This window comes from Talpa europaea, assembly GCF_964194135.1.
Source record: "Talpa europaea genome assembly, chromosome: 14".
In the NCBI taxonomy this organism is placed as follows: Eukaryota; Metazoa; Chordata; class Mammalia; order Eulipotyphla; family Talpidae; genus Talpa; species Talpa europaea.
In genome coordinates, this window is record NC_140082.1 from 26,814,532 (window position 1) to 26,829,534 (window position 15,003).

The following is a 15,003-nucleotide window of genomic DNA, read 5'->3' on the forward strand; positions in this document are numbered from 1 at the left end:
GAATAATAATCTTCACAAAAACAGTTCCAAATCCAGTCCTGACTAGTGAATACTCTGTTCATCTTGTTTGATTAAATACAGTGGAGAAATCTTTAAAATTGTATGTAATTATTACTTTTATTTTGATGATATCCTTTGTCACTAATATTATAATACTTTTACTCCCTAAATAACAAAGAGCATATCCAACTGTAGGGGCAGGACAGGACACAGTGCAGGTTTTCTGATCCCATGCAGACCGGGTAAAGGAGGAGTCAGAGTCCTCAGCGGTTTTTTGCAGGTCTTTTATTGGGGTTCACCAGACATATGGCAGGCAGGAGTGCTGGGGGGCCGGGAGGCTGGCAGTCCTCCCAGCCCCCAGCAAATCCTCACTCTATCTGGGCTCTCTGGTGTTCTCTGCTTCTGCTTCTCGTGGTTCTCTTTCGGCTTCTGCTTTGGCTTCTCCTGGCGTCCCCTTGATGCTGCCCTTAAAAAGCACAGTCTTAAAGCAGGTGTACCCACTTCAGGTGCCCGCCATCAGGCACGTATTCAGGATCACAGGGTCTCCCCATCTATCCTGATGGCGGGAGGGCAGAAAAGCCTGATTTTTCTTTACCCTACACCAACTAATTTAAAAATTAGTTGCATCTCTGTTTAAACATGCTAAAGCAACTATGAAAACAAAAACTGAAAAAAAAATCAGCACTTACAGTAGAGGAAACAGCCCATACCAAAAAAGTGTGTGTGTGTGTGTGTGTGTGTGTGTGTGTGTGTGTGTGTGTGTGTGTGTAAGAGAAATTCACCCAGTTGGAGGGACTTTTTCTTTGGCAGGTGACAAAAATAGAAACTTTGTGAAATGTTTGCAATCATATTTTAATTGTATGTCAGTTAATAGCTTGTAATGGCTTTTATTATTCATTCTTGATGAATTTATTGACTTTATTTTTCAAAATTTATATAAATAATAGCACCATGTTATTATGTTCAGATAATGCTGATGGACCTTTGATATGGAGACTTTGTGGATCTTCAAAACCTGCAGTGCCATTGGTTATACCTTATCCTCAAGTATGGATACAATTTGTCACCAATGAACGTATAGAAAACATTGGATTCCATGCAGAGTATTCCTTTACAAGTAAGACACAAGACACAAACTCTCAAACTCTGGCAATTAATAATGGGTAAAAGATCTCACAAATATTTTGTTAAATTTATTTATAGGTAGCTATTAATTTTGTTGCTAATGTCAGTAAGACATTCCAAGTTACAGATTCTGCTTGACAGTAGTTGATATACTAAATGTCAAAATTTGTAAATTAGTCTTTAGCCCAGTGATCTTGCTATACTTTTATTAATTTTAGTATTTTTTCTATAGGTTGTCTTTGATTATTCTGTGTAAACAATCATTTCTTCTGAAAATGATAGTATTCTTTTCCTTTCCATATCAATACTCTTTCTTCTTCTTGTCTTATTTCTCTACCTAAGACCACCATGTAATGTTGAATGGAAGAGGTAATGCGACCATCTAATGTGAATGTCTGACATTTCATTATTAAAATATTTTTGTTTGCTCTTAGGTTTTCCATAAATACTCTTTATCAGATCAAAGAGAGTCCCTTCTAATTCTTCACATATGTTTTGTTTGTTCTTTTACTATTAAGGGGCATAAGATTTCATCAAATGATTTTCCTTCATTGTTGAAATGATACTATTTTTTTCCTTTTTTAATATGTTAATATGATAAATAAAAGATTTTTCTATTTTTAAGTCATCTTTTCATTTCCAGGGTAAACCCTACTTGGTCATGATGTGTCTCCAACTATATTAATGGAGAATAGTCATTATTGTTTTGTGTTGGATTTCTGTCTGTCACATTCAGTTTGTGCCTAAAAATTCAGCCCAAGACAGATGGCAGTACTCCTTGCTGCTTTCCTATGTCATTGAAATTTTCCTAACCCTTTTTAACTAACATGCAAGACTTTGTAAAGTCTCAGTTCCAATCCTTCCTTTTGCAGGGGTCTAAATCCAAATGTTCTTCTTCCTGGTGATCAAAACCTCAGACCCTCACCCCTGGAGCCACAGATTGTTTCTGCATCCTCTCAGACTGACACTGTCCCCATGAGATTAATCCTTGGAACTTGAGTACCCTTATTATTTTGGATATTCTTTTATTCCCACTAAATTTGGCTATAAATTGATGTATATTTTGGTTATAGTTTTATCTAACTTATTTGTGTGTTATACTCAAATGATTGGTTGGGAAAGGGTAAGATTACTCACTCAACTATCTCACCAGCTGATTTTTCTTCAGCAGACTGAGAGAAAAGAGATAGGCTACAGGATGCAGTATTATTAGTATCGAACATCAGACTATACTATGCTTTAGAAATGTGTCTGTTTTTCAGCTCTCATGAAAATGTGTGCTGTGATAGCTGTCTTCAAAAATGTACTTATTAGCAAATGACAGTCTTTAGTGATGGAAGCCATCATGTTGTACAAATATATTTATCTTCTCTGACTGGCCTAGTTTTTTCAAGAAATGGGATGTTGTTTATTTTAGTCATAGTGCATTGACTGTCAGTTGTACGCATGTTTATTTATTCTCCAGCTATGGTGTAGATTAGCTTCCTTCTCCTTTGTACTAAACTTGAGCCAGTTCTCAGTATGTAATTCTTTTTAACACTACATGGGATTCTGTTTATTTCTAATCTTCTACCAAGTTTTACTTTGCTTTCATTCAATTTCATCAATTTATTCATTTTTTGTCTCTCTTTACTTCCAAATTGTCCAGTATTTAGTAAGGTAATTAGTATTTTTTAATCATTAAATGAGAATATAAATATTATATCGTGTATATACTATATATACACATATGTATACACTATGCACACAATATATATGTGTAAAGTATACACATACATTTATAAGTGTGTGTATATATATATATATATATATATACACTTAATCATTGAGTATGATGGCTGTACTACTTACTTTGGATTGTAGGGTTGTGTTTTTTCTTCTCTGTTATTTAACAGGTTACAAATTTAATTTCAGACTGTGGTGGGATGCAAATAGGTGAGAGTGGAGTCATCACAAGCCCCAACTATCCAGCTTCTTATGACAGCTTGACCCACTGTTCTTGGTTGTTGGAAGCCCCACAAGGCCATACCATCACTGTAAGTTCTGATGACAGATTAAAATACTTCTGAGACTATAGAAAAGTAACATGTCCTGTGTGGAAACAGAGTTTTTTAAATAAGCAAGTGATTAGAATAGGCTTTGATCCTGCAATCAGATCATTTCTCCCTAAAATTCTCTTATTAGATAGAGCACATACATTGGCATCTACAAGTTTACAATTAATGAAGAATGACATCTTCTTTTCAAGCACAGGAGAAGCTATATCTAGGAGAGCATTCCCCATCCAGGAGTATTCATGTTTCTGAGTTGTCACTCCACCCCAGAGGACTGAGATGGTCACCAAAATGACTGCAGTTTTGGAAGATCCCCTCTCAATATTTCCAAGAACAATTTCAATAAGGAAATAGAAAGGGAAGCACAGGAGAAATAAATAAGAGACAAATACAAATTTACATATATTAACCTAAAAATTTAAGCATAAAACAAAAATAAGATAGATGTGAACATCATATCTAACTCTAGCTAGATAATCTTATAGAAAAAATGTTTATTTTTTAGTCATTTTTTTTTCTCTTCCAGCTGACATTTAGTGACTTTAATATTGAAACCCATGTGACCTGTAGTTGGGACTCTGTCACCGTCAGGAATGGTGGTTCTCCAGGATCGCCTATAATAGGACAATACTGTGGAGACTCAAACCCCAGGCCAATCCAGTCTGGTTCCAACAAACTAGTGGTGATTTTTAACTCAGACCATTCGGTGCAAAATGGTGGATTTCATGCAACATGGAGCACACAAACTTTAGGTAAAAACCACATTCCCTATGCTTACTGTCTTTTTAAATCAATTTTTAGAAGTTTATCAACAAATTTAAAAAGTATGCATTTAGGGCCTCCCCGGTGGCGCAGTGGTTGAGCGCTGGGTTGCAAAGCTGGCCGCGGCCTCTGCGGCACCAGTTTGATCCCCGGCTGCTCCCCGGCCACCAGAGGAGGGTCCCACATGGCGCGCAGACCTCTCCTGCCGCCCGCTGCTCCCCTCAGCAGTGTACTTTGGCCTTCTGCCTGCTCTGCTCCCCGCTCTGGCTCTGGTGAATTCTCTCACCCTCCCGCGCTTCTGACTGTACCCAGTGCATGTATAAACAAAAACAAACAAACAAACAAACAAATAAATAAATAAATAACATGCCTCTATAAAAAAATATATTAAAAAAGTATGCATTTAATACCTAAACTCTATTAACGCAATTCTAAATGTCTTTATCACCTCATAAGGAAGACACAATATCAGTACATACATACTTTTTCCATTTTGCGTGGGCAGAAACTGAGGATAAATGGGTTGATAATCTGACAGGTAGCATATTTGATAATCAATGGAGTCAGTGTTTGATTAAAGATAGTAGAGCCAGAAACTTTTCCCTTCAAATTTTATTAACTTACAAAACTATAATTTGGGGAATATAGCTTCACACCTCAACTTGTTCATCTGCTTTACTAGCCTTGCATCAAAATTCCAGTGCCAATGCTCTATCACATTTCACTTTCTATGCCCTTCTACCCCTCCCCTCCACCTGCCCTCTGGTAACCACTGTATTTTCCCCAAAGCATAAGAGTTATTTTTGTTGTGTTTATCTTAATACTTCTCATGCTGCCTCTGTAAGAATTTTCTGTTATCCATAACAGAAAATATGAATTAGAATCACAATTAGTTTAAAATATGTGGAGCTTGGAGGCACAATGCTGAGTGGTTAACTGAGTGCAAGGAGATAAGTATTCCATATTATGGGGAACCTTGACTTCTGTACTACCCCTTGAGAAATGAGGGGCCATTGAGGAGTTTTGAAAAGCAAAATGGCAGATCAAATACATGATTTAGAATGAACACTCTGACTATAGTGTGTGGCAAAATAGCATTGATGATTTGATTTCAACAGAGTGGCTTTTAAAGTATAAACTACATGGAAATTCCCAGAAAATACAAAAACTTGCATCAAGTATTTAAGTTAGGATTTCTTTAAAGTCTTGTAATCTCTCTCTCTCTCTCTCTCTCTCACACACACATATACACACACAAACACACACACATCCAAACACACACACGCGCATGCACACACACACACATTCTCATGACAATTCTTTCTAGGAGAGTCAGTTACAATGCAGGCCTGTACAGAATGAATCCAAATGTCCCTTATTAAGCAACTAGTTGCTGTTGAAATCAGAGGGGAGTATTAGATGAACTACTGGTTTTCCAAGGGTTTAGAAACAAAAGATATGGGAAATATTCTTTAACTTCATTTTGTTTCGAGTTCATATTTTGCTCTTTTGACTTTTCTTCAGTATATGTATTAATAATTCTAGGTATTTCTTTCAATCCATGTCATTTATTTTCAGCCATCAAAATTTCAATATAAGTGAGTAAAATTACTTACTGGAAGAATTTTCCCCTGCTCTAAATCATTTCTCTAGGTCTGTATGTTATGTTAAAGCAAAATCACATATTAGTATAGACTTATATTCGCATGTGTTAACAGTAATAAAGTACTGAACTTGGGATTAGCAGATCATACTCTTTAGCCTCAAGGGAAGCAAAAATTATTGTTATTGTATGAAATTATTGTTATTGTTATAGTTTGCTGCAGAATAGAAATCTGTCTTCTTTATGGCAAGGATTAGTTATTTCAGGTAGCCAAGTACAGGTATAACAAAGTAGTAACAGTGGGAGTTTCCTTTGAATTGAGTGAGAATTTCTGTATTCCTGCCTAAAACCTAATGAATCATGCGAGAAGGATGAAGTGAAATCTTACCTTTAGAAATGTGTCTTCTCTAGAAATCTTGGATTACAAAAAAATGTCTTCCTAATTTATTGCCAAATTAATAACTTTTTTCATGATAACTTTTCAGGTTGTGGAGGGACACTTCATTCACATAATGGCACAGTCAGGTCTCCTCACTGGCCCCAAAACTTTCCCGAGAACAGCAGATGTTCCTGGACCATCATTGCTCATGAAAGTCAACATCTGGAGATCAACTTTGACAACAATTTCCTAATCCCCAGTGGTGACGGACAGTGTCAGAACAGCTTTGTGAAGGTGAGTGTAGTGGTTTATTTAATTGAAATCACACTGGCTTAATGAACATAAATGTTTAAACTAGAGATGACTTACTGCCTCTTGAAATAAGAAAGCAATAATTTTGCTGCTTGGATTCTAAATTGAAGAAAAATGTGGGAACCTTAGCTATTAGAAGTTAAATTGTGCTGTGAATTTTCATTTGCTAACATGTAGGCAAAGTAATTTAATTAAGGAGATTGTTTTCTGGCCTTATTACATTCTCGCAAGCACTTACATTTCTTCTTTTCTGTGGAAATTAAAGAGAGAGTCAGATTTTTGTTTGTTTTCTTTCTTATTGTTTTCTCTCTTCTTTTTTCTAATAGATCCTCAAGAACAAAACAAATATAAAACAACATCACAGGAAAAATTTAAGTATGCTATAGTAGTGATGGAAGGTTAAGATGTAGCTAATGCCAGCCTTCACTGGGCCTTAAGTGCCCACAGACTGAAAAGACTATAAGAGACCCATGTATATAATTTATTAAGATTCCTTTATTTTCATCATTGAAAAGTAGTGATAACCCAGACAATAATCTTTTTTTTTATAGAGGCATGTTTTATTTATTTGTTTGTTTGTTTGTTTGTTTGTTTATACATGCACTGGGTATAGTCAGAAGCGCGGGAGGGTGAGAGAATTCACCAGAGCCAGAGCGGGGAGCAGAGCAGGCAGAAGGACCAAAGTACACTGCTGAGGGGAGCAGCGGGCGGCAGGAGAGGTCTGTGCACCATGTGGGACCCTCCTCCTGTGGCCGGGGAGCAGCTGGGAATTGAACAGGCGCCGCAGAGGCCGCGGGCAGCCTCGCAACCCAGCGCTCAGCCGCTGCGCCACCGGGGAGGCCCCAGACAATAATCTTTAATACTTGGAGGTTTACAGTCATTGGAGATGGAATTTTTTATTTTTAAAAATATTTTTCATTGCAATAAATGTTTTTCATACATTTTGAGAAAAAAAATGGCAGTAGATCAATCAATAAGACTTTCTGTAAAGTCTCAAATACTGCTCATGTGGCCCTGACATCTCTTTCATTGACTTAGGAACATAATGACTGTATTATAAATTCATTTCGTCTGTACTGTTTTACATCTGGTACATCGTAGCTCTAAGAGGTTATGCTTTTAGCAGCAAGGACATAGGCCTTAAATTCACATTAGTCTGGACTCCATTCAGCTAATTAAATATTTGGGCTTTAAATTACTCAACCATAAAGAAGAGAATAGTTTGCTGCATTAAGCATTAGCAGTAATAGGATATAATAACAAAAATAGTCCTCAGCATTTGGAATGTAAAACTACCTAATGTGTAGTAGTTTGGCAGTTTCTTATAAAACTGAATGTGTATTTACTATAAAATCCAGTAATTGCATTCATGGGCCTTTGTCCCAGAGTAATGAAAACTGTCTACACAAAAACTTACATACAAATGCTCACAGCAGCTATATTTATAATAGTCAAAAACAAATTCATGCAAATGTCCTTCAATAAGTAAATGGTTAAATGAATTCTGGTACCTAAATATCTGGGGTACAACTTCTTAGTAAAAAGAAACTGTTGACAGACTAAAAATTTCAACAAATTTTACCAAATTTCACTTGGTAAATTATGCCAAGTGAAAAAAGTCAATCCTGAAAGGCTACATCCTCTATTGTTCACTTATATTTTTGAAATGAAAACATTTAGAAAAGGAGGCTAGACAGACAGAGGTTAAAGACACAGGGGTGCCAGATGAATTGTGTGTGATTAGAATATGGCCTCTGGAGGAAACCCTGTGGTGTTGGAACTGTTCAGTATCTTGAATGTGGTGACATGTAAATTGTATTTAACTAAATACATATACATACACATACACATGAATACAAGTAAAATTGAATAAAAAGTGTGGATTGCATCAGTGTCAATATCCTGATTATATTATACAGTATTTTTGTAAGATATCAGTGTTAGAGGAAACTAAGAAATGTGTACAAGGAATTTCTCTATATTATATCTTATATGCATGTGAATCTACAAATATTTCATCCTTTCTTCAAAATGCACCCTAAGATTCAGCACTGCCAGGGTTTCTTCTATAATTTATTCTAATAAATACTTGAAATTCATGTCTTCTTTAAGCTCCACAAATTTATTAATTTCAATGGATTTTGTCTTGGTAAATGTCCTATGTTTGCACCCCACAATTGCCATCACCTAGAAAAATTTGTAAGCACTACGGTAGCACATATTGTTACTCTGTCTCCCTTGGTTTCTAGCAAGCTCAGCTACATTAGGAGTTAAAAGAAAACTAGTTGGTTATATATTTTATACATATATATTTTAATTAATTCTACTTAAATGAAAGTGAACTCAATCTCCTTGAAAGACTCAAGAATAGGATGTGCTATTAAAAAGCAATTTGAAAAAAAAAACCTCATAAGAAAATATTACAGATATATGCATGTGTTTTATTTACTATTCCCTTTTGTTCTACATATACCTGAGTACCATTAACGTCCAGCTTAAGCATATGAAAAAATTGGTAGGTGAAAACCTCAAGTATTAAGTCATATATATGGCTCTTCTAGGTGTGGGACGGAACTGAGGAGGCTGACAAAGCCCTGTTAACCACCAGCTGTGGGAACGTAGCTCCCGGTTCCATCATCACTCCAGGAAACACATTCACTGTTGTGTTCCAGTCTCAGGAGGCCCCAGCTCAGGGCTTCTCTGCATCCTTTGTGAGCCGTAAGTAGCACTGAAAACCACAATGAGAGGGCCTTAAAGGCGTGTGACCACCACAATCAGGCTTCAAGGAGAGAAGGGGATTTCACGGAATTGTAGGTTAAAGGGGAAGAGCATGCATGGGCCACCTAAGCCTGAGAATACCCTTTCCTCAGAAATCAGCAAGAATGGAACCGAATTCAACAATAGGTCAACTGAGAGCAGTTGTAAAATGCCTAAGTCCATAGTCATCATCTAGAAATTACCCCAAAACACTGAGTAGGGCATGAATTGGGCAAAGCTCAGGAGGATGATAAGACTTAAGTGTTTAGAATGCAGCACATTAACTACCTGTATTGAAATCAACTAGGGCTTTCAATCCAAGGTTTCAATCAAGGATCGAACTCATGCTGCCAAGGCTGTGGATTGCTTCATAGTGCGGTGCTTAACCCCTTGAGCAACCAGGGAGGCCCTAGTAAAAAGTTTGATGAAAGAAATTAGAGGAAATAAATGCAGTGAACAAGGATTTCAGAATGAAGGTAGTGTAAAGGCAGTAATGAAGGTAGCTCTGCCCTAATCGTAGGTCTTCACTTGTTTTCTGTGTATGTGTGTATATGTGTGCATTTTAATATCATTTTAAAATGATACCAATATTTTCATCTGGGATACATCAAGGAGTGATGTGGAATAACTAATTTAGTGATTACATGAAAACAATATCTCATTAGTGATAAAAAAATAGTTCTCTACCTTTCTAACACCAGGGACTTGTATGAGATTTTGATGAGTTCATATGACAAATTCAACCATTTTTGTAAATGCAGGTATTCTTTTTATGGCCAGATTGATATGGCAATTAAAATGACATCAATTTCTAATAATGTAATAAGATAAGCATTAAATGTACTGATTAGCTACAAATCAGTATTATTTCCTTATGTGAGCCACACTAAGTCCTCCCTAAATTATCCTTTCTTTAATATCTTAAAATTAATTGATTTGTGGGCCTCCCCGGTGGTGCAGCGGTTGAGCGCTGGGTTGCGAAGCTGCCCGCAGCCTCTGCAGCGCCGGTTCGATCCCCAGCTGCTCCCTGGCCACCAGAGGAGGGTCCCACAAGGCGCGCAGACCTCTCCTGCCGCCCGCTGCTCCCCTCAGCAGCGTGCTTCGGTCCTTCTGCCTGCTCTGCTCCCCGCTCTGGCACTGGTGAATTCTCTCACCCTCCCACGCTTCTGACTGTACCCAGTGCTTGTATAAATAAATATAAATAAATAAATAAATAAATAAAAATAAATCTTAAAAAATATTAATTGATTTGCAATGGTCTTATGGTAAACTTTCCACTATCCAGCCCAAAACTCTGCAGCATTTTCTAAAAATATATAATGTTCTTATTTTGTATGTGTAAATTAGAGCAGATTTTAAATCAGAGCAGATTATGTCAGGGAATATGTCTCTTGAGAATTTAGGAAATCTCAGTCTTTCCCTCATTGATAAAAAGATGCTGTGTGCAAGTACAAATACCCTCATAATATCTTTTTCTTCCCATATAGGATGTGGCAGAAATTTCACTAAACCTTCAGGTTACATTATTTCTCCAAACTACCCAAAGCAATATGACAACAACATGAATTGCACCTACATCATAGAAACTGATCCTTCCTCTGTGGTCCTCTTGACTTTTATATCATTCCATTTGGAAGGTAAGTTTCTGCTTATGTAATTTCTTAATAAACAAATGACTGATAAGTAAATAGACTAAAGTCATCATCTTAAGAAAATATTAAAAATGTTAAGAGTATATTTAATGTAAACTTGATTAAGATTCTATCCAGTAATTTAAGAATACATGTGCTGTCCTATATATTCCATGGAGAAGTAAAAACACAATATAAGAGCTTTAATAACACAAGTATCATTTATTTTAAACAATGTTTAAAAAAGTTTGAAATGTATTGCATGTTAATGGTTTTTTTAATTTGTGTTTACACTCGATACTCATACGTGTGCAGACACATACTTATTGCATGCACACACTATAATTAACATAAGAAATGATCTTGCCCAGTCAAAGTAAGTACTCAGTAAATGTTGAGTGAGTGAATAAATTAATAAAATTAGTATCTGTACTCAACCTTTATTAAATATTACCACAGCACACCCTTTCATCTCCATTCTCTTTTATATCTTCATCAATCCTGTGGGTATTGTGAAATCACTAATTACAAGCACCCCTTTGGGTTTATTCCTTTATTCTAGGGAATGGAGAGTGGAACTGCTGGTTTGACTTGGCTCTTACCACAAACTTGACATTGAGTGTATGCTATGACATCGCAAAAAAGATCCCTTCAAATAGATGGGTATTTTCAACTACTCAGCCACGTGTTAGTACTTGCGTATTTTCTCTTTTGAAAAATTTGCCATCAACTTAGATTGTATTTAATCACTAAATACATACTGTTCACCTAGTCCTAGACACTCTGTGAAAGTCAATGGGATATTATGCAGAAGATGGAAGAAGTGTATGGAAAATATTGTGTTTCACTTTTATTTTTGAAAGTCAGGTTTATTTTCGTCACTGAGAGTACCACATAATATCTGTATAGAATTTTTTGTATTCAAAAGCATTCTCCTGACAATTGGAAATAAAAATGTTTATCCCACCTTTAAAACAAACAAAAACATGATTTTGTTCAAATTAACTTTTTACTACTAAATTATAATTAATCTTAAATTTGCTAAGTTACTTCTGCATAATCAATTTTTTTTTCTTTTTAGGTTAGTCTTTCATGGCAGCAAAAAAGTTACACTTAACAAAAATATTTTATAGTATTCAGCATCTGGAAAATTTATGTTTCATAAAAATAGAAATGACATGTCAATGCTCATACAGTGATAAATTATACAATGCCTTTCTTTATACTTTTCTTATCACCTCCTTTTCCTATATCTCTACAAATGGTAGTTTCTAACATATATGATTTCTAGAAAATGCCAGCTACAAATTGATATTTACTATTGTTAAATGGCATGTGAAATAAAATATCTTTTAGTATTTGCTAGCATTAAATCCCAACAATATAAAAACATGTTCATAATATATAATGTACTAAGGGAAGAGAAAACAATTTACATAAGATGATCCAATTTGTTATATTAAGTGATTTTGACTTCTATTAATAGACTTGTTAGTTTTCACCTATTTTAAAAATTTATTTTTTAAATGAAATAAATATCCTTATAATGGCTTGTGACATTTACTTTGTTACAAGTACTCAGAATTTTCAAACTGCTATGTGAGTAATTTCTAGCTCTGGATTAATTGAATTATGGTGATTTTTCAAAAAGGGCAACATTAATTAAATTTATTTTATAATTATATTCTAATCACTAACTATATCCATGCTGATGTACATTGAATACCATCAACAAGCTAGAGATCTGTTTGCTGTAGTAGAGGTAACCTCCATCCATTTTCAATGAGCCTGAAAAGTTCATGTTTAATATTGTGTGATAAAGCTGAGAATTGCTCTAAGGAAAAAATCACAGCTTTGTTATAGGAGCCTTTCTAGCTGCTGTAGGCCACAAAAACTGTTCCTGAGAGGATCCTTCCAAACAAGTAAGCATTGCTGAGCCCAACATACCAGCAGAGCTGCTGTTGACGTAGGTAGAGATGAGGGTTCCGACAGTCTGCTTTTTGGTAGGTGATAGTACAAATAAGTGGATTTGGCAAGAAAATGATAGATTATCCTATCCCAGGGAACCATGATGTCTACACACTGTGTATACTAAAGGCTGACAATTGGTTGGAAAACATTTTCCTCTTCAGGCAAATATACAGAATATACAACCACATACTCGTTTTCCAACAGGGAGTTCACAAATGTCAGTGACCAACAACTGAAGTAATTTACTTTAAAAGTATGTTATGATATTTTATGTTGCCCTGAGTTTCTCACTATTATTACATGTCTAATACTAGTCATCCTATGAACTTAAGATTCTCATTTTTTCTATATAATCACTACTGAAGTATGAAAATTCCAGGGTAATCAATTAAATGTTATGGAAGAAATTTTCATTTGCATATTTATGAGACCACTTTTTTTCAGAATGTAATCTCAAGACTAAAGTGAGTGTGTATTGTTGACAGTATCGTTAAAAGTCATAAAATAAAATAGGGAATTGACAAATTCAAAATGTTTCTTTTGGTCAAAAATGAAATACTAGAAACAGACAAAGAGCTAACAAAGCACAAGTGAGAAACTATCAATGCCTGTATATATTTTGGAAGCAGATGCTATTTAAAAATTATTTTATTTTTCCAAATATTGAACAATATAAAAATATATTTTTTATGTTTTCGTTATTCATGTGACCAAGTAGATGCCTCCAAGTTTGGGGGAAAATTATAAACTTATTTTCAAATTCATAATAAAGCACCTAGCAGATAAGGTAAACTAAGACAAGCCAATGCCTTCTTTTCTTTGATTTTTCTATCATTAAAAGTGGGTAATAAGGGCCTCCCCGGTGGCGCAGCGGTTAAGCGTTGGGTTGCGAAGCTGCCCGCAGCCTCTGTAGCGCCGGCTCAATCCCCAGCTGCTCCCAGGTCACCGAAGGAGGGTCCCACATGGCGCGCAGACCTCTCCTGCCGCCCGCTGCTCCCCTCAGCAGTGTACTTCGGTCCTTCTGCCTGCTCTGCTCCCCGCTCTGGCTCTGGTGAATTCTCTCACCCTCCCACGCTTCTGACTGTACCCAGTGCTTGTATAAACAAAATAAACAAACAAACAAACAAACACATAAATAAATAACACATGCCTCTATTAAAAAAAATGGGTAATAACATTTTCACACTTTGGTGATAAGGAGGGGTTTAGAAATTCTTAATTAAAAAATCTTGAACCTAGGGAAATTCTAAACTCAATTTTTCTCAGGTCCAGAGTAACTCTTGATAAAGGTTAGAAAGCAAAGTAACACACATCACATAAAAAACACCAGAAGTGTAAATGCTGCTTGTTGACCACTGGGGATGGCACCAAAAATGCCAAGAGGGTTAGGGCTAGCTTTTCAGAGAGGTCATGGGGATCGGGGAGGGTGATAGGAAAAGGAGATCCTAACTAGTATTTGCCTAAATTTTCTTTTATTAATTTAGAAGTCCTGGTTTACAGGCCATACTTAATATAAAGCTAAAAGGGAAAAGGGAAAAAAATAGATTTCCCTTTTGTCACTTTTTTCTACCTAGAAGCACAATAACTGAGTTCTGTTGTATTAGTTCACATTTTCCCTCATTTGATACAAGTTTTTTTTTTAAAGTGCTATTACTCAATTGCTTACCATTTCTTCTCTTTGCTTTCTTAATTGTGTCTAAAGAAATAAGACTTTAGTGTCATCGATGTTGCTGCAAATTGCATGTGTTTATCTTTTTTGAATGCTGATTAATATTCCATGGTGTATATGTACCACATCTTCTTGAGCCAGTCATCTATTTTTGGGCATTTGGGTTGTTTCCAAAGCTTAGCTATTGTAAATAGTGCTGCTATAAACACAGGAGTGCAGGTGCTCTTGGGAATTGATGTTTCTGTGTCCTTTGGGTATGTAAATACCTAGGAGTGGAATTGCTGGATCATATGGAAGGGATCATGCTCAGCAAAATAAGCCAGAAAGAAAAAGAAAAATACCAGATGGTCTCACTCATAGCAGGAATCTAGAAAACTTAAATAAGAGACCAGGGAAAAGAATAACTATAAGAAAGTAAAAATCAAAATCAACAAACAACTATGAGCCAGAGACACTCTATGGGGGGTGGGGGGCAGGGAAAGGAGGGATTGCGGTCAAAATAAGGGGGTTGCAATTGTATGGGGAATATAAAAATAAAATTTAAATTTAAAAAATTAAATTAAATTAAAAAAAGAAATAAGACTTTAGGCACATTGCACAATTCGTTATTTTAGAAACCATTGGACAATGGTTCTTTTGAAATAATTCAAATTACTGATTTTTTTTTCAAGTTTAGTCCTAGAGGAGACAGTTTAGTTTCTGTGAGATTTCTTGCTTGCCTTTGTTATAAGGCTTTATCT

At 35.7% G+C, this 15,003-nt stretch overlaps 1 protein-coding gene across 1 annotated transcript in view; it reads left to right on the forward strand.

Annotated features, from left to right (window-relative positions):
- The window catches only part of CUBN (cubilin), a gene marked incomplete at both ends in the record, with an annotated part of 226,675 nt that overhangs the window by 164,340 nt on the left and 47,332 nt on the right, over positions 1–15,003 (forward strand). The window contains 6 exons of the mRNA XM_084253526.1: positions 968–1,117; positions 3,040–3,161; positions 3,706–3,931; positions 6,030–6,217; positions 8,797–8,953; positions 10,480–10,629. Of these exons, the coding sequence (XP_084109652.1) occupies positions 968–1,117; positions 3,040–3,161; positions 3,706–3,931; positions 6,030–6,217; positions 8,797–8,953; positions 10,480–10,629 (993 nt within the window). The remainder of the gene's footprint in view (positions 1–967; positions 1,118–3,039; positions 3,162–3,705; positions 3,932–6,029; positions 6,218–8,796; positions 8,954–10,479; positions 10,630–15,003) is intronic.